Source organism: Myodes glareolus, chromosome 12 (genome assembly GCF_982192425.1).
Source record: "Myodes glareolus chromosome 12, mMyoGla1.1, whole genome shotgun sequence".
Classification (NCBI taxonomy): Eukaryota; Metazoa; Chordata; class Mammalia; order Rodentia; family Cricetidae; genus Myodes; species Myodes glareolus.
In genome coordinates, this window is record NC_142037.1 from 32,862,695 (window position 1) to 32,880,405 (window position 17,711).

General features: G+C 48.6%; 1 protein-coding gene across 1 annotated transcript in view; it reads left to right on the forward strand.

Annotated features, from left to right (window-relative positions):
- Nucleotides 1-1,171: 1,171 nt before the first annotated feature.
- Ebf2 (EBF transcription factor 2) overlaps nucleotides 1,172-17,711 on the forward strand; it is a 197,352-nt gene continuing 180,812 nt past the window's right edge. Inside the window, exons 1-6 of the mRNA XM_087912191.1 lie at nucleotides 1,172-1,785; nucleotides 4,065-4,221; nucleotides 5,237-5,300; nucleotides 5,568-5,623; nucleotides 6,058-6,131; nucleotides 12,773-12,841. Of these exons, the coding sequence (XP_087768317.1) occupies nucleotides 1,655-1,785; nucleotides 4,065-4,221; nucleotides 5,237-5,300; nucleotides 5,568-5,623; nucleotides 6,058-6,131; nucleotides 12,773-12,841 (551 nt within the window). The 5' untranslated portion in view covers nucleotides 1,172-1,654. The remainder of the gene's footprint in view (nucleotides 1,786-4,064; nucleotides 4,222-5,236; nucleotides 5,301-5,567; nucleotides 5,624-6,057; nucleotides 6,132-12,772; nucleotides 12,842-17,711) is intronic.

Sequence of the window (17,711 nt, forward strand, 5' to 3'; positions counted from 1 at the left end):
GAGGCTCGGGTGCAGTCGCTCGAACCGCGGCGCAGCTGATTGTCTCCTCCACGGCAGATGGTCTTTGAGCACAGATTTGCATTCATTGTCTTCAAATCTGTTTTCGCGCTGGCGTTCTAGATTTCAACAGCAGATCTACGCGCAGATCAGAATACAAAAAGAGAAGCAAGAAAATAACACCAAGCCGGGAGGATTTTTTTTTTTTAAATAAGCACCTCGGGCCGTCTAGGGTTTCAGCTGTTTTGTGGAGCTGCTCGCAGCTTCCCGGCCACCAACCCTCGCAACCACAGCGCTCGGCAGACAAAGTTTCCCGGACTCCCTCGAAGCAGCCTCGCGTCTCCTTCGCAGGGTTCCCCGGGCATCAGGGATTGGGGAGGGAGGCACAAGGGTGGTTCTCGAAACTGCAACTGTTCTCAGCCTGCCGAGCTGTCAGCAACCTCTCCCATCTGCAAAGGTGCGTGCTCCCGTCCTCCCGGGACCCTTTTCCTTAGCTCCTCCACCATTTCCCTCGGCATTATATTTATTTAAACTGCACTTGAGCCTCACTCATCCACACTCCACTCTCGCCTTCCTTCATCTCTTCTCTCCTTTTAGCACTTGTAGCCCTCCCACGAAATGAGTCACCCTGGAACTCTACGAGACTTGGGAGACCGGCTCAGGAAGGATGCCCTGGGGGGAGTGTTTGCATAAAGCACGAGTTCAGGTGGTCACACGTTCTGCTTGCTGCCAATCATGCACACAGGTCCAAACCCCGGTAATGAATCTGCTGGGTCCCCTGCAGGCGACAAAAACCTACATCTAAAGGCAAATCCGCTTAGCTTCCTGCTCCCGCGATCAGACAGAGCCATCATGTTCCTAACTCTCAGAGTCCGGCGACTCTGTTTCAGTGCAGGATTTGGGGGCCCCCTTCCCTCGCAGGTCAAACACTCGGGGTTCTGGCCCAGGTTCCGCGCCTGCAGCATGCAGTAGCCTTTCACCTCCGGGACTTCGGGCCACGCCGAGCTTGGCGAACGCCGCGGGAGGACGTCCGCCCGGCTTACCCAGAGCCGGCCAATCCCGGGCGTCCATGCAAATGAGGCTCCTTATCGGGCCTCGGCTCCGCCTCCCGCGGCCCGGGTTGTAGTAACCATTCATGGGGCCCGCGCGCTGCTGCAACCCGGCTCTACCGCGCTCTCAGCCACCGCCTCCTCCGGGCTCCGGGTCTTCCCCTTCCTCTCACAACTGATCCTGTTGGGGATTTTTTTTTTTCTATATTGGAACGGTGGGGAGGAGCAGGGAGGGGGGAACCAGGAGGAAGGGGAGAAATCAGACAGCTATCTGTCTCCTCCTGTTTTTCCCAGAACAGGTGATGCTTCGAAATTGCGATCACTTTCTGGAGAACGCTCTGCAACTGGAAGGATGCGGGCGACCTAGGGTGGTAGAAGCCCCGAGGCGGCAGATCTGAAACCACCGAGGACAAAAAACCCAAACTTTGAGTGCATTGTGCGTGGAGGGAAGGACTGGTTATTTCTTTCCAAGAGGGCCCCAAACTTCGTCACTTGCCCCCTTTCTCGGATTGCTTTGGAAAACAGCGTTTGCTGGCAGCGTTGGAAAGTCGGGGCGGTGTTGTCGTAAAGTCACTTTTAAGGCGACAGTAAAGGATCAGACTTTTTAAATGTTTGGGATTCAAGATACGCTAGGAAGAGGACCAGCTCTGAAAGAAAAGTCGCTGGGCGCCGAGATGGATTCGGTCAGGTCCTGGGTCCGGAATGTCGGCGTGGTGGACGCCAATGTCGCTGCTCAGAGGTAATGAGACTGGAGCCGTAGTGCTCTGGAAGTATCTGGTTATGTCTGTCTCTCCGTGTGCCCCTCTCCCCTTCTCTTTCTGTTTCTCTCTGTCCCCGTCTATCCTTCCAGGCCACGCGCATTGGGGCTCTCCCGAGGGCGGGAAGGTCGCTGCGGCCAGGGGAATCCTCCGGCAGCCAACACTGGAGTTTCTGAATTACCGAGGTCATAGGTGTTTCCCCTTCACTCCTTCCCACAGTCCGTTCTTTGGGGGAAAATATTTTCAAGTAGCATTAAAGCTTCATGCCTCAGCATTTACTCATGGAGTCAAGAGCGGAGCGTGAGGACCGGAGCTGGCAGCGGAACCGGCTTCCCGGTCACTCCGAGGTTTCTCCACGCGCCTGCGAGCGCCTTTCCTCCAGCATCTTTCAGGATGGTTCCGAGACTCGGGGAGCCCAGCGGCCAGATGGTGGCGGCGGCGAGAGGATCCGGAAAGGCCTGAGCGGCTGCAGGGGAAAGCAAGGCGGCCGGGAGCTCTGGCAAAGGGGACAGGCAAGCCGTTCCTGGGTCAGAGAGAGTGGGCCAGACAAACCGAGGCTGGCGAGAAATTAAAGAGCAAGGACGGAAGCACAGGAGAAGTTGCGGGAGAGGCGAGAAAGAAGGTCGGTCGCCTGAGCCGAAGAGAAGATCAACTTCCAATTTTGCGCGTTCCTCAAGTTGATTTTGACTCCAGGTCTTCACCTGTGTGGATGGTAAAGTCTTGTCCAGGATTCCATCCCACGAAGACACTCCAGTCCCCCTTCGCAGCATCGCTTCTGAACTGGAATTCGTGGCCTTCGTGGCCGGGTCTATGAGAGGCAGCTCCCTTACTCTCAAGAGCCTCCAAACTTCTCCCACGGCTGTCGTTTCTTCCTCTGCTCTCCGCGCCAACCTCCTTAAATCTGAACTTCTCACTGAGAAATGACCCCATTTCCAGACACGCCACATCTTCATGTGTCCCGGGTAGAGCGAACTGGCTGCCACCCTTGAAGGAGCGGAAGCAAAGGCCGCATGCCGGGTGACTGAAGCGGGCTGCGGTGCCCGACTGCCACCCCTCCGGAGCCGGGATGCTCAGTTGTCTCTGAAGCAGATGGTACTTAGAGGAGGCTGCGGCTCACAACAGCACTCTGAGGACTCGCCCTGGCGAGGGGACTAAGGCAACTCTGCAGATCCGCACTGTGACCCGTCTTCTAGCGGGACTTAAAGACATCGTCCGTCCTCCTGTCTTTCCTTCCGAAATAAAATACGCTTTGCTAAAGTTTGAACAGGCAGTCAGAATCTAGCCAAAAATGTACACCTTTCAAAAAAGTGGCCGTGACCGTGTCAAATACAGGAATCCGGAAGACCTTAGGGCCACCGGGCTGCCCTTGACATCTGTCATTTTGCCGGGGACGCCACACGATTGTCAGTTAAATGTGGGTGGCACTTACAGAAACAGGTATACAGGGAGGTCCTCTGCACACACTCAAGGCTCTGGAGGACTCCGGGTCTTGCTTTACAGAGTCAGGGAACTGGGGAAAACGCTTGAGAGCTGACCACCGGGGTCTCTGGCCAGGATGCTTGATTGCCTCTTAACATTTTGGCTTCTCCACGTGAAGCAGCTCCGGAGGGCGAAGGTCCTCAAGTAGCGTTTGCCCCTGGCTGGCTCTCCCCATCGACTGTGGAGATTTTGCCCGGACGCTGTCCTGGGTGCAAATTTCCGTAGAGTAAGCCAAATGGTGGGTGGGTGAGGCCCTGTGAGGACCAAGACCTGGGCTCCAGGCTTCCCCTCTTTTAGGCTGTGTCACAGGGCTGGTAACTCATTAGACAGGAATTAAAGGGGTCATTTGCTCAGATGCAAAAGAATCTCATCTCGCCCCCTTCACCCCAAAGCTGTGTCAGAGCTTTGAGGTTTGGCAGGAGGATGCAGGAAAAGATAGGGCAGGCGTCAGCGGTTTAGACTCGCTTCTCAGGACCTTTGCTGGCAGCTCTGGTCTTTCGCTCTTTCGCTTCCATTAAAGGCCGGACAAGAAGACTTAGAGACCTGGTGACAGGATTCTGGGAGGTTGTCTAACAAACTGGGCGCTGGAAGCAAGGTGCCTATGGGAATGTGTTTCCTAACGGAAATGGTAAAGGACCTGAAGGTTTCAGGTATTTGGGGCCTAGATCGTAGCTCTCTTGGCTCCTCTGCAGTGTGGTTGGGGCACTTTAGTAACTGCCTAACTCTCTTGTCTTTCTCTCTTTCCCCGCGTCCTGTCTCCCTTCCATCTCTTCCGGTACAGCGGAGTGGCCCTGTCCCGGGCCCACTTTGAAAAGCAACCTCCCTCTAACTTGAGGAAATCCAACTTCTTTCATTTTGTCCTGGCGCTCTACGACAGGCAGGGACAGCCGGTGGAGATCGAGCGCACGGCCTTCGTGGACTTTGTGGAGAACGACAAAGTAAGCAGAACCCCTGCTCCCCCCTCCCGCCCCGGGGCCTAATAACTCCCTCCTTGCGAAGCACTAAGGATTCCATCTGTCACTTGCGACACTTTCCCGCTCGCATCATCAGGGATGATAAATTGAGGCTTCCCATCCTCAGTCTCTAACTCAGTGGATCCCCCCCTCCCCTGCTGGTCCTACTCCGAATCCGGCGGTTGCCGCAGTGCGCAGTGCGCGCACCTAGCCTTGGGGTCAGTAGTAGCTACTGACTGGCCTCGGAGAAAAAGTTCTTTAGACCGTAGTTTAAAAAGTATAACCAAAGTTGCCGCTGTCAGTCTCCAGGTTTTTTATTTATTTTTTCATTTTCGCCTGGCAGCGGGGGAAGAGAGCAAAGGGGTGCAGGTGTGTCAATTCAGTGTTATGTGGGAACTCTGGTCGGCCTTCCCAGGCTCAAAACTCTTTACTGCTCCCCCCAAAAGGATGGAGTGTCTCCTTTGAACTCAAACTCTGATTTGAGGGCTGGATTTGATCTGAAATGAAGGGTTGTTTACCTAAACCAATACATGCCCAGCAGCTGTATCTCAATCCCAGCCTCCTTAGCTGTGCAAAGGGAACCCTAGTCGCCAAGATCCCCAGCCCTGGGCCTGCTCACTCCCATTTTGCGGAACTAATGTTGCCCTTCTAAAGGACAGGCAAACTCACTTTTTTTTTCCCCTGAGAGAAGCCCAGGGGCTTCGTGTGGACAGATGGATTGGGTGGGCACTGTTTAAAGAAAGCCTTGGTGTCTGATCTTCACGGCAGCGGGAGGAGGCAGGGGTGCACTTATGAGGACATTTTTAAAGAGGGAGAAGCAAGGGCTGACGAAGGTCAAGTGACTGCAAGTCTTGACAAATTTTCCTTCAAGGTGGCCAATGGTGGGAGCTGCTCCTTGCCCTTTGACCCCGGGAACTGGATGGGGGGTTGTTCAAAGCCTGTTTCTTTCATGGAGGGGGGAGGTTACCAAAAAGTACAAGAAAGGTTTCTGTATTTTTAGGAACAAGGCAATGAGAAGACCAATAATGGCACCCATTACAAGTTACAGCTCCTCTACAGCAACGGTAAGCGGCTTCATGGGTAGGCACTACAGCCAGGTACAGCGGCTAGCTGCCACCTACTGTGCCTGGAGAAACACCACGCTAGGGAGGGGAGGTCCTGGTTGGGGATGGCAATTGAGGGGTGTCCCCTTCCAGGTCAGTTCCATCAAGGGGTCTGTGGCCTGTTGGACTGACGGGATCAGGCTCCAGGGCAGGGAAGGGGTTTAGGGAGGGGTGAGAGCTCCTGCTGTCCTTGTTCACCATCACTTATCCCCCCTCTTCGCCCTGCAGGTGTCCGCACAGAACAAGACCTCTACGTCAGACTCATCGACTCAGTCACCAAGCAGGTGAGCCCTGGAGCCGATGGCCTTTAGTTCCCCACGCCCCGGGCTGTCTCTTGACTTCGGCCTCCAGCGTGATTTACAGTATCGGGTTCACACTTCCCCTCACCCCAAGCCCACATTGGGAAACAAAACAAAAGCAAAAACTCTCCCCCGTCTCTCATCTGTTTTCCTCTGCTATGGGGGAACGCTAGGTGTTGGGGAGGCGGGGCAAATAAAGGGCTGAAGGCAGCCAACAATTAGTGAAGTTTCGGTTCACTGGGGTATCCCTCTTTGCTAAGAAGAACTAAGGGGCGAACTTCTATATTGATGGGGCTGTAGCTCTGGTTCTGTGGGGGGGGGAGGGACTCTCTGAGGTGGCAGTGAGAGGGAACAGATTTTTGGACTTGCTCTAAAGCCCTGTCTTTGCCTCTGTCTCATCGTGTCTTCCTTTCTGACAGCCCATAGCCTATGAGGGGCAGAATAAGAACCCAGAAATGTGCCGAGTCCTGCTGACGCATGAGGTGATGTGCAGGTAAGAGCCCCCCCCCATTTTTTGCCTGGGCTGGTCTAGAAAACTGGGAGCTCCTAAGGCTGCCTTGCCAAGGCATCTGGTAGATTTGTCTTGGGGCCGATTTTGAAGACCTCTCCTTGTCTTTAAGGTTGTTGTTTTGGAGGATAGTCCTTTGGACTGGGAAAGGTGTACCAGAAGATGGATTCCATTCCCCTGGCTTCCCAGAGTTTCTTCTACAAAGTGGGAAATCTTAGCTTCTGCCTAGGCATCAGGGTGGGCTTGGGGTGGAGTTTGGGATGAAGCCTTCCACCAGACTCTCTGCCTGCTCAGGGCAGATTTCCATGAGTTGTGGCTTTAGCTGCTGAACCCAAAGCCCTGGGGTCACTCAGTGGAGGCCAGGCCCCACCAGGGGGCTGAGAGGCCAGGTCCTAAGTCCCAGCCCTCCTGGGAGATGCCTGGGCTTCTTAGGTCAAGAAGTTCAAGAAGGAATCACGAGGCAGAAAATCAATGGGTGCAAGGATAGGGAGAAGCCCATACTGGGGACATCTGAGGTCCCAGGAAAAATGGATTCAGAGGATCACACTGTGAAAACTGCAGTCTACTGGCATTCTCGGTCTTCCTGCCGGCCCTCAGGGCCCAATCCATTCGAGCTCTGTAAATTGCCCCCTTTCTCCTACTTAAATTGAAGTAAGTTGATGATGGGAGTGGTGGGGAAACCATCCCTATATTCTATCACTCAGCTAATGTTTTCGGAGTGCTCAGTGTGTGCTGTCTAGTGGGTAGGGTGTTAATGAGCCTGCCATAAATGGGGAAGGACATACAAGGGACTCTGGGAAGAACGCCTTTCAGTATAAGATGGAAAGGTCTGTTTTGTACACACGTCTGTCTCCCTGTCTCCAAAGACTGGAGGGCAAGCCTCTGCTCTTCCTTCCGCTCAGCTCTCAATTCCTTGACTGTTGTTCCCATTCCTGGCTGTGTGGGGATAATGGCGGGTCATCTGACTTAGTAGGTACTGTACCTCTAAAGCCCTCCCTACCCCCTCAATCCAGCCAGTAAGAAATCATAACAAACAGACGTGCTTGTTTAGGTTGTGGCCAAATATTAGAAAAGCAAATTCACCAAGAGGCGAAGTTGAGGCCTGGCCTTGGCCTCAGCCGCAGGGCACTGAGGTGCCATGGCCTGAGGAGGGGCAGGGTGATGGGTAAGAGACTCCATTACTTCCCAGCCCCTGAAGTCCTGGTCTTCCACAACGTGCTTGCCTGTCATACCTAGACAGCGTAGTCACAGCGCTTTGATTTGTTTGGCTAGTCAAAGAGGAGGTTTCTTCTACACTTCTAAGTATCCCTATCTGGAGAGACAATCTTAAAAGAAAGAAACACACCCCCCCCACTGCCAGTAGCCATTGTCTAAGGAATCCCCCCCATCACTTTAAATAATGCTCTCACACTCCATGCAGCTGTAGTTAAGGATGACGTTTTTATTTTTTAAACCTAATCAAATCCCCCTCGTTTTATGCTGTTTAAATAGCAGCATCAATTTTTAAAGCCTCTAGTTTAGTCTGCATTAGTAACACAATATAAAAATTTAATGTTCTGTAACTCCTCTGCAGTGGAGAGTGGGGAAGATGCGTGCTTACTTTCTTTGCAAACTGGATTTTCAAACAAGTATTAATTATGGGTGAATAAACAATCTGTCGGATGGGTTACTGTCTGCAGTGTGTGTGTGTGTGTGTGTGTGTGTGTGTGTGTGTGTGTGTGTGTTGGGAGATGAGAGATAGGTGTGTCCATAGGCACAGGGGAACTTCTCACTAGTCAAAGGGACTGATTCTCCTGGAAGGGGAACCGGTCCTTCTCCCTCACTTGGACCAGTCAGCTACAGCTGTCAGTGATGGAGCCCGAGTGAGGCTCTCAGTTCTTCAGTGACTAATTAGTCCATATACTTTTACTGCATGGTCTTGTCTGGCATACCTGGGTACTTCCGAGAATGGTTTGCTGTTCTGTATTCATTAGTAAAAGGTTCATTAACTGGTCTTTGGCTTTGGTGGTGGTGGTGGTATGTGTGTGAGTGTGCCAAAACAAAGGGGCAAAATTCTTCTCTTTAGGAATAACTTTTCCTCGCTTCCCCAAGTGATCTCGGCTCTTCCCCGCCTTACCTCGTTTTGCCAATTATTAGCAAGGAGATATCTAGGTGTTACGCTGCTGCCAGCCACCCCCGCGCCCTCAATGCTCAGAGGGTTAAAAGATATTATAATTTGAACAGAAGTCGTCTCTGGGCCTACAGCTGGCTAATAACAGAGTTGTATTGAGCGCGAGCAAACCCCACAGCTGTGACTTTTCGCCACAAGGCGCAGGCTAGACAGGGCCCTAATCAGATGGGCCAGCCGGGCAGTGGGGCCAGTGTCTTTATCGGCCAGATGGTGTGAATTTAGACACTTTTGTTATGCAATCGCAGGGAGGAGTTGGGGAGAAGAAAACAAAACAAAAGCCACCATGCTGGGAGCTTATTTGAGTTTGAAATTAGAGACAGATTTTTGAAAGTTGAGGGTTGAATTTTAAAAGCGGTTTGCAGAGGAAAAGGACACATTAGCTTATCTCGGGCTGGAGCTGGGCTGCTAGGCTCCCTCTGACCGAGACCAGGGCTTTTTTTCCCCCCCAGCCATCTTTTCATCTTTCCTTTTTTTTTTTCTCATTTTTCTCCTTTCCCGAAAAACAAAAAAATTCAGGTAAGATTCGGGATTGCGATAAAAATTCCTCAGCCCCAACCTCTCAGCCGTAGCTTGCCTTACTTTTTCTCCCCCAACACCCTGCTTCAAAGAGTCCCTGGGAAGGAGAGGCCTGTGAGCAACCTGAGAGTGTTTCAAGCAGAAGGAGCCCCAAATAAGTCTAGGATAAGTTAAACCTGGGAAACAGAGACATGGCTTTCACTTTCGCACATTGGGGAAAGAAAAAAAACATTCCCAAACCCTTAGGGTAGTTTTAACCTATTGAAGTCTAGTCTTCTTGCCTATCTATCTATCTATCTATCTATCTATCTATCTATCTATCTATCTATCTATCTATCTATTTACCTACCTACCTACCTATCTATCTTTTCATATTTTATACTCATTGTCAGTTCAAAACAAAACATATAAAAAGACCTCCTCTCAGGTACTTCAGACTAAGAGGTCTACTCATTGGAGTATAACCCCAGAGTCTTTGAACCAAAATAGGCGAACCTAAAGCCAGTCATTCAGGCCTCCTCTAGAAAGGAAAGAAAACCAGGCAACGTCACCTGAGTGATTCAGAGACCCGTTCCAGAGTGTCAGCTACCCACAGTGTTGGTGGACTGTGGTTCTACGTGTCCTGGGTTCATTGCTTCCCTTGATTCTCAGGAACGCTAAGATTGACTAACACAATCAAGCAGAATCAAACACAGCTAGAACATATTGACGAGAACTTTCTTTAAACACCACACACACACACACACACACACACACACACACACACACACACAGGAAAAGGAATTTTTGTTTTAACTGAGAGACCCAGAGAAACTTTAAGGAGTATTCAAATGGGGCAATTCAACCACTTCTTATTCTGTCTATACTTTTACTATTGAAGTTCAGTAGCCCAGTGAATGCCTATGTCTTTTCTCTGCAATGCACTAACATGAAGAGGCGCTATTGCAGGGTCTTCCGATTAGAAATAAAGGACCAGCCCAGCAGCTTCTCTGCATTTTTTTCTCTATAGGCCATTTCCTTCCCTCCCTTGCTCCCCCACATGTACCACTTTGGCACAAAGCTAACTTTTTTTTTTTTTAATAATTTTTTCCCTCTTTTACAACAGAGGAAATCCCTGTGGAAAGCAGCTGAATTCAGCTGAGCAATTTTGCAAACTTATGGGCCTCCTCAGAATCATTCCTCCCCAAACTAAACAGATCGGCACATTCTGAGGACATATGTGATTGTAATTAAATTGCACCAGTGCTGTGCGCGTATTCGGGCGGGGGCAAGGCTGACAAGCTGGTGATGTTGAAGTAGCGTTTGGTTCTGGAGGTTTTTAGGTAGCTGGTGTATGGGGGCCTCTTGAAACTGTAGAGCTGTACAAAGTTGTTTTGACTGACCAGCTAACGGTAACACATCGACAGAAAGAATACTCTGGAGGTGGGAGAAGTGGGAGATACAGTGGGTAGGGAGTTTTGGGGAATACAAGGGCTTTGGGAGGCGGAAGTACAGCTGGCCAGGAATTTTTTTTTTTTATGGGTGTTAATCTTGGGATGAATTGAAATTTTAAAAGTTAAGATCTAATATAATTTCAAAGGTCAAATATTATTTCAGAGAGTCCCCGTGGCAAAGACTGGCATTCAGGAGAGTTGAGACAATTTTTAATATTTACTAATTTGATACATGTCTTAGAGCTGCATTGTGCCCATTTGATGAGCAGGCATTAATGTCTCCCAAGGGCCTTTTACACTCTGAGGGTGGTACAGTTGCCCACTGATTAATCTGTGTATCTCTGGTCAGAGAGACAGACACATTGCAAAAGTTTGTAAATGTTCATTTAAAAAGAAAAGGGTGGCTGGAGAGATGGCTCAGCGGTTAAGAATGCCTGCTGCTCTTGAAGAGACCCAAGTTCAGTCCCTAGCATCCATATAACAACTCATCATCACCCATGTCCAACACCTTCTTCCACCCTCTGTAAGCACTAGAAATGCATGTGGTGTACATGCATGCAGGCAAAACACTCATACACATAAAGTACAATAAATAAAATCTTTAAAAACTTTCTTGCCAGACGTAGCGGCAAGAAATCCACTAATCCAGCATTATTCCCAGCACTCTGGAAGCAGAGGCAGTCAGATCTCTTAGTTCAAGATCAACCTGGTCTACAGAGTGAGTTCCAGGACAGCCAGGGCTACACGGAGAAATCCTATCTGGAAAAACCAAACCAACTCAAAACTCCTTTTTCTGTCTGTGTTTTACGTGTATTTATGTCTGTGTACGGTATGCATGCCTGGTGCCCTAGGCAGCTGTCTAGGGCATCGACTCTCCTGGATCCAGAGTTCCAGATGTAGCTAGTCACTCTGTGGTGCTGGGAATTGGACCTGGGTCTTCTAGAAGAGCAGTCAGTGCTTTTAACTGCTGAGCCCTCTTTTTGCCCTCTCCATCGTTTGTTTCTGTTTAATTCTGTGGAGGCTGCAGAGGGCGGCTGAGCAGATCCCCGACTGCGCTGGCGCACGTCTTGGGATCCCTTGTTGGCACACGGGCTCCCTTCCTGTTTCTCTCTGTACTGTTATAATTTGCATGAACTCTCATTGCTGCATCCTCATCTGCTTAACCCTAGAAGCCCTTCTAAAGATAACCAACCCAAACGCTTTCAGGAGAAGGGAAGCAAAACTCAGAGGGGTTCAAGATAAGCGGCTGAGTGCTGGTAGTTAGTTAGTGATGGGGTAGCATCGGGGCGCTTATTCCTGGTCCAGCGATTTCTCAGGGGCTAGGTTTGTCCTAGGTTTGAGCGGCAGAGCGGCCATAGCAGGGCAGCACTCACGTGCAGATGGTTATTAAAACATGTATTCGATATCTCCAGCCGGTAGGATGGCCATGGTTTTCTTATGAGCTGTGTCAAGACTACAAGTTAAGTCAACCGTACTTGATAGTGAGCCTTCAAGTGTGCTGTCTGATGGACACTGGTTGGGATACATGTACCCTGTTGGTTTTCTCACCCTTGTCTGTTGACTTTGAACAGACACTTTGGGACCGACATGTTTGCTCTTTTAAGTCATTTTGGGCCTTCTCTTATTGTTGTAATTGCTTTGGGGGCCTCACCCCGTCAACATTTCTCAGTCTGTCATTTGTCTGTCTGTCTGTCTGTCTACCAGGCTTCCTGTATTTAACAGAGCGAGCACCTTGGGAGGCAGAGACTTTAAGACCGGGACTTGATGCATTCAAGTCTTATTTCTGTCCTGACAAAAATTGTTTGTTACTTTTCTCCAGCTTGGTGTTTCATTTCCTCCCGATTTAAAAATGCATAGCATTGTTTTTTTTTAATGCATCCATTTTTACAAAATGTATAAAATTTATACAATTTAAAATATGTAAATTCTCATCTTCTTCCTTCATCTTTGGAAAATGACAGCAAAGAGTGGATGAATAAACGTTTAGAAAGGACACCCTGTTTTCCAGAGAAAGCTGGTAGGTCAATAGGTTCACAACAACCCAGGCAGCTACTTTTGGTCTTTAGCCAGGATTTAGAAATCAGATCGTCTTTTTTTTTTCCCTTTATTCACTTTTATACATTTTAATACATCCCTACACCCCTTCTTTCTTTAAATATTTATTGGGCTATAAAGACTTAAAATACACTTTCATAAAATCTTCGTGTGTCAGCCCGGAAGTGACCTCGGTGGATCTTAAGATCCAAACATCTGTAGTTAAGTTACAGATATGGCTCTTGGGAAAGTTGAGACCCTCCAGCTCCTAAGATAGAGAATTTGAATGAGTTTGGAGGCTTTGGATTCAGGTATTTTTTTTTTTTAAATAAATAGAGCATTGTCCCGAAGTTTGCTCTTGTGTGGTTTAAGGCTACTTTGGCCGTTTGGGAATGTTCTCATGCCGTGTTGCTCACTGAGCTTTGCACTTTGACGCAGTTTCTTTCATCGTTTTGATTCCCTCCCCCCTACAGTCGATGCTGCGAGAAGAAGAGCTGCGGGAATCGGAATGAGACTCCATCAGACCCTGTCATCATCGACAGGTAGGGGAACAACGTGATTTCTGCTGTTTCTACGTTTCCTTCCTTCATGAGTCTTAACTCTGGGGAGCGATCCTGGGGGACTTTGCTGTCATCTTGGCTTTCGTGTTTTCTGCAAAGCACGGAGCTCTTACAGCCAGGATTTAGAAATCAGGATTTTTTTTTTATTTACTTTTTTTTTTTTTTAAAAAAAAATTAATCTTTGGTGTTTAGAGACATGGTCTTGTTTTTGCAGCTCAGGTTGTGCTTAAACTTATGTTTTTCCTGCTTAGCCTCCCAGGGGCTAGGGTACAGGCTTGGGCTAGGACCTCCTTTCCAGGTGACTCAGACTCACTGGCAAGTTTATTCGCACTGACTTCAGTCTCATAAGGTGTGTGAGTTGACAAAAGAAGGTGAGGCCTTGGGCCTGCCACTGCCCCTCTCTGGCAGGATATGGCCAAATCCTTTCTCTAGAGTAACCAGTACATTCCAAGCTCAATGCCATTTTTTTTATATATATATATTAACCATGTTGGATGGTCGTTGCTGGACTTGAAGCCTATCATCTCAGGTAGCCGTGTAGGGGCTCCTGACAAGTTTGCTCTTAACATTGAGAGTTCTTCCTGCCACACAGGACCAGCCCGGGTTCTACGCTGTGTTCAGAGGGAGATAGATTCTCTGGGACAAGATGCTAATTCACTGAAATGCGATTTAGGCCTCCTCAACTGTCTGTTTTTGTGATTGGAAACAGAACTTACAAACCAACGAAGAAATGCCAGATTAACTTCCAGCAATCATGTAATTTTTAAAGAAACCCCAAATTCCCATCCCTAATTTTTTCTCTTTCGTTAAAAAACGGGAAGAATTCCCTGTTGCTCCTTTTTCTGGGTTTTCATGTTTCTAGCCAGGTCCTGAAATGGTTCGGAGAGACCTCCGTCTCCAAAGTTGTTATTCTAATATTCCAGTATATTCTCAGTGGGGAGGATGGAACCTCTGGCATTCTTCCCAGGAAAGTCAGCTTGCTTTCTCCGTGAAAAGCATAGCACAGCCACAGGGACGGAGGAGGCTGGACGTGTGATCCTGTCCTAGCTCTTGACCTTGGTCAGTGCACTCAGCATCACTGTTCATCCATGGTAAAGTGACGGCTGTGGGGGGGGATGCTGTCTGCTGCTGTAGCTGCAGGAGATGATGGTGCTGCCTGGCAGAGGGGACTGAGCAAGTCGAAAGAGTTTGTTGGATGTGTATGATAACTTGGTCATTTAAGGACTTCTTTTTTTTTTTTTTTGAGTTCTGGTGTTTATAAAAGTGCAAACTTAAATGTATATATCATTGGAAGAACTCTCTGGGGCCATTCGTCTTCCTCATTTTATAGATGAAAAAAAAATGGAGCCCCAGACTGGTGACATAGCATACACAGTTGGTGTGGCAGAATTGGCCCAGGATATAGCTGATCCTGTTAGGTTCCTGCTTCTCTCAAGGCAACAGTTGCATTCTCCCAGCGTGTTCTCTGTCTTAACCAATGCATAGGATCTGCTGACTTCACAGAAAGCCCTTTTGGTCTTACCCACAATGCCTTTGGGGTCCTTTGGGAACCGGCAGCATGTGCAAGCAGCCCGAATGCGAGTCTCGCCCTTTGGAGTGCGTACACAAGCTTGCTGATCTTCATCTAGTCTTTGTGGTGTGGGGTGCGCGCGTGTGAGGAGTCCATGTGTGCGCATGTCTGTGAGTGTGCCACAGTGCTTGTGTGAAGTTCAGAGGACAACCTCGGATAATGACCTTTGATTTCCACCTTGTTCAAGACAGGGTCTCCTGTTGCTCACTGTTGCATTCACTGGGCTAGCTGGCCCATTCCAGGTTTTCTTCTGTTTCCGCCTCCCAAGTCCCTGTAGGGGGCGCTGGTATCACGGACACTTGTGTTACGGAGTATGGCTTTTTATGTGGGTTCTCGTGATCCAAACTCAAGTGGTCAGATTTGTACTGTAGACACTCTGCCCACTTTTTCCCGCCCTCATCTCCCACTAACTTTAGTCCCTCTTTCAGGAAGGTTACCCAGTTTCATAACTGTCTTATCTCTTCTTGGGATGAATACCCTGTAAGTCCGTTTTACAAGTGTTTGCAAACCTGTGAGGGATAACAGATTCCGGCGTCTTCCAAGCACACAACCCAGTGACCCTGGGCTTTGCAAGAGCTCTTACTTTTAAAAACTCATTATAAAGTGTACTCACGGATAAAACTGAGCCTGTGCTCAGAAATGCACGTTAAAAGCACCAAAGAAAGCACTCTGTTAAAAAGAAAAATTGTGTGTACCGTCTGTGTGGAGATTTGTACACATGAGTGCAGTTCCCAAAGAGGCCAGGAGAGGGCGTTGGGGTGGCTAGACATGGATGCTGGTAACTGAACTCTGGTCCGCTTTGAGAGCACTATGAGTTTTTAACCACCAAGTTATCTTTGCAGCTCCCAGGAGGCAATGTTCTTGCTTCTGTGGAGACAAAATATTTTCATATTAGGTGTCTTCATAGGTTGTGTTAGAATGTTTTACGTTCTTTTAAGATGGTGGAAATGTATTCTTATATATCACGGAGTTTTATGTGACAGTGATGCTTGTTTTAGGCATCTTACACACAGTCAAACAGTCTGGTGGAGTTTTTGAGTCACCTGAAATATGTGTTACTTTAAAAATGTTGCACCTGTACACATGGAAACACACAAAGAGAACAGTGCTGTAAACTGGCTAATACCAGGTTTCAGGAGAACTGAATATGTAATATGAACGTATGTATTTGTGCATTTTGCTTATTGTAGGGCTTTTTTTCCGTCTTTCCTGAAGATATTGCTTTCTCACCATTGCCTTATCTTCTTACTGCTCTCAGATGTCTTTTGGGAGTAACCTCATCATCTTGCCTTCATTTTCAGAAGTAAGAAGACACGCGGTCAGGCTTCCATTTGTTGGGAGGGAAGGTGGAGCAGGTTCGATTGTCCTTGGGTTCTACGTCTGCCAACCCGAAGGTGGCGCATTTCCTTACCAGGCACCAAATGGGTGCAAAGTAGTTTCTTTCAGATTTCCTCCGAGTAAATGTAGAAACTTCTCCTTTGCCCTCGTTCCTCTACTGACATCTAATCATATCAGCCCCTTCTCCCCCGGCCTCTGCAGATGCCATTAATTCACACCATCTCTCTCGGAGTCTCCTCACAGCGCAGACACACCTCCACTCCAGCTCAGGGGAAGACCACTTAACTCTCTTGAATTTGTGAATGTTCATGGAGGGGGAGGCACGAGCTTGATTCTTCAACTTTTCACCCCCTTACAAGCATCCCGTCTATGTTTTGCCTTATTGAACTCAAAACTGCAGTGAGGGAATATAGGTGCAGCCATGCTCCCCTCTTTATGAATCCAAGAGAGATAACAAAATGGCGGGGGAGTCATCTTTGATATGTCCTCGAAATCACCAATGGGCAGCTAGAGTCCTTGGTCCAGCAGAGGCAAACAGCATCCCTGCACGACACAAGGACCTTAGAGCTGTCACAAAACAACTGGATCTTCCAAGAAGCCTTGCGATCACACTGCAGCATCTACCCAGTTTCCAAATAAGAAAGGTAGCATTGCCATCCTGTGTCTCCTTAACTGATAGTTAGCATTCATAGTGGGAGGTCCCTTACCAGGAATTTAGTTCCCCATTTCCAAAGACTTAGCCCCAGTCTTGGAGCTGTGCCCTGCTAAACGACTCCTTGCCCTTGCCTTGATTGCCCCAGAAATAGACACCTATTTTGTGTGTGTGTGTGTGATTTATTTTTATTTTGTGTGCATGAGTGTTTTTGCCTGCATGTATGTCTGTGCACAATGTAGGGCAGTATCTGAAAGGTCAGAAAAGGGTGCTGGGTCCCCAGAACCGGAATTCCAGATATTTTGTCAGCCACCATGTGGGTGCGGGAATCGAACCTGGGTCCTCTGGAAGAGCAGTTACTTTTTTTTTTTTTTTAAACAAAACTATTTTATGTGCATTGATTTGAAAGTATCAGATTCCCCTGGAACTGGAGTTACAGACAATTGTGAGTTGCCATGTGGGTGCTGGGAATTGAACCCTGGTCCTCTGGAAGAGCAGTCAGTGCTCTTAATCACTGAGTCATTTCCCTAGTCCTGAGCAGTTACTTTTAACCACTCAGCTATCTCTATAGTCCCACACATCTTTTTTTTTTCTTTTTGAGACAGGGCTTCTCTATGTAGCCTTGGCTGTCCTGGAACTCACTCTGTAAATCAAGCTGGCCTCGAACTCACAGAAAGTCGCCTACCTATGCCTCCCAAGTGCTGGAATTAAAGATGCGCACCATTACTGACTGACTCTATTTTCATATTCTTATTTGTGTCCTCTGCGTGTTTTTGTGCAGTTTTGGGTAGCTAGTCATTTCTCCAAAGAGCTAGACCAGCACCCAGGCTGGGAGAATTTGCAAGCACCTGCAGTCGTGAAAAATCGTGTGATGGGAAGGCAGCAGGGTCAGGCATTTTTCGGATATAAATTCCAACTCTTCTTTGGGAAAATGCAAAACGTGACAGATGTATCACTCACTGTGTGTTACCTACTTGACAGGGGTCTACTATGATGTGGGGCTGGAGGGAGCCCAGTCCATATGGTAGAGAAGGCATGGCACCGAGCTGCGCCATGACAGTGGGAGCCAGAGGGAGCTGCTTATTAAATGGTTTGGGTCAGGAAGCAGAGAGACTTCAGCACAAAGTGGGCAGAGCCTTTGTGCTGCCCTTTGGCCCTTAAGCCTGCCTGTGTTAGCCAGTCAGGTCCCATGACACAGGGAGGCTCAAAACAGTGCCACCATCTGGTGACCAAGTGTTCAAACGCAAGAGCCTGTGAGGGACATTTCACGTTCAAATCTTCGCAGTGACACA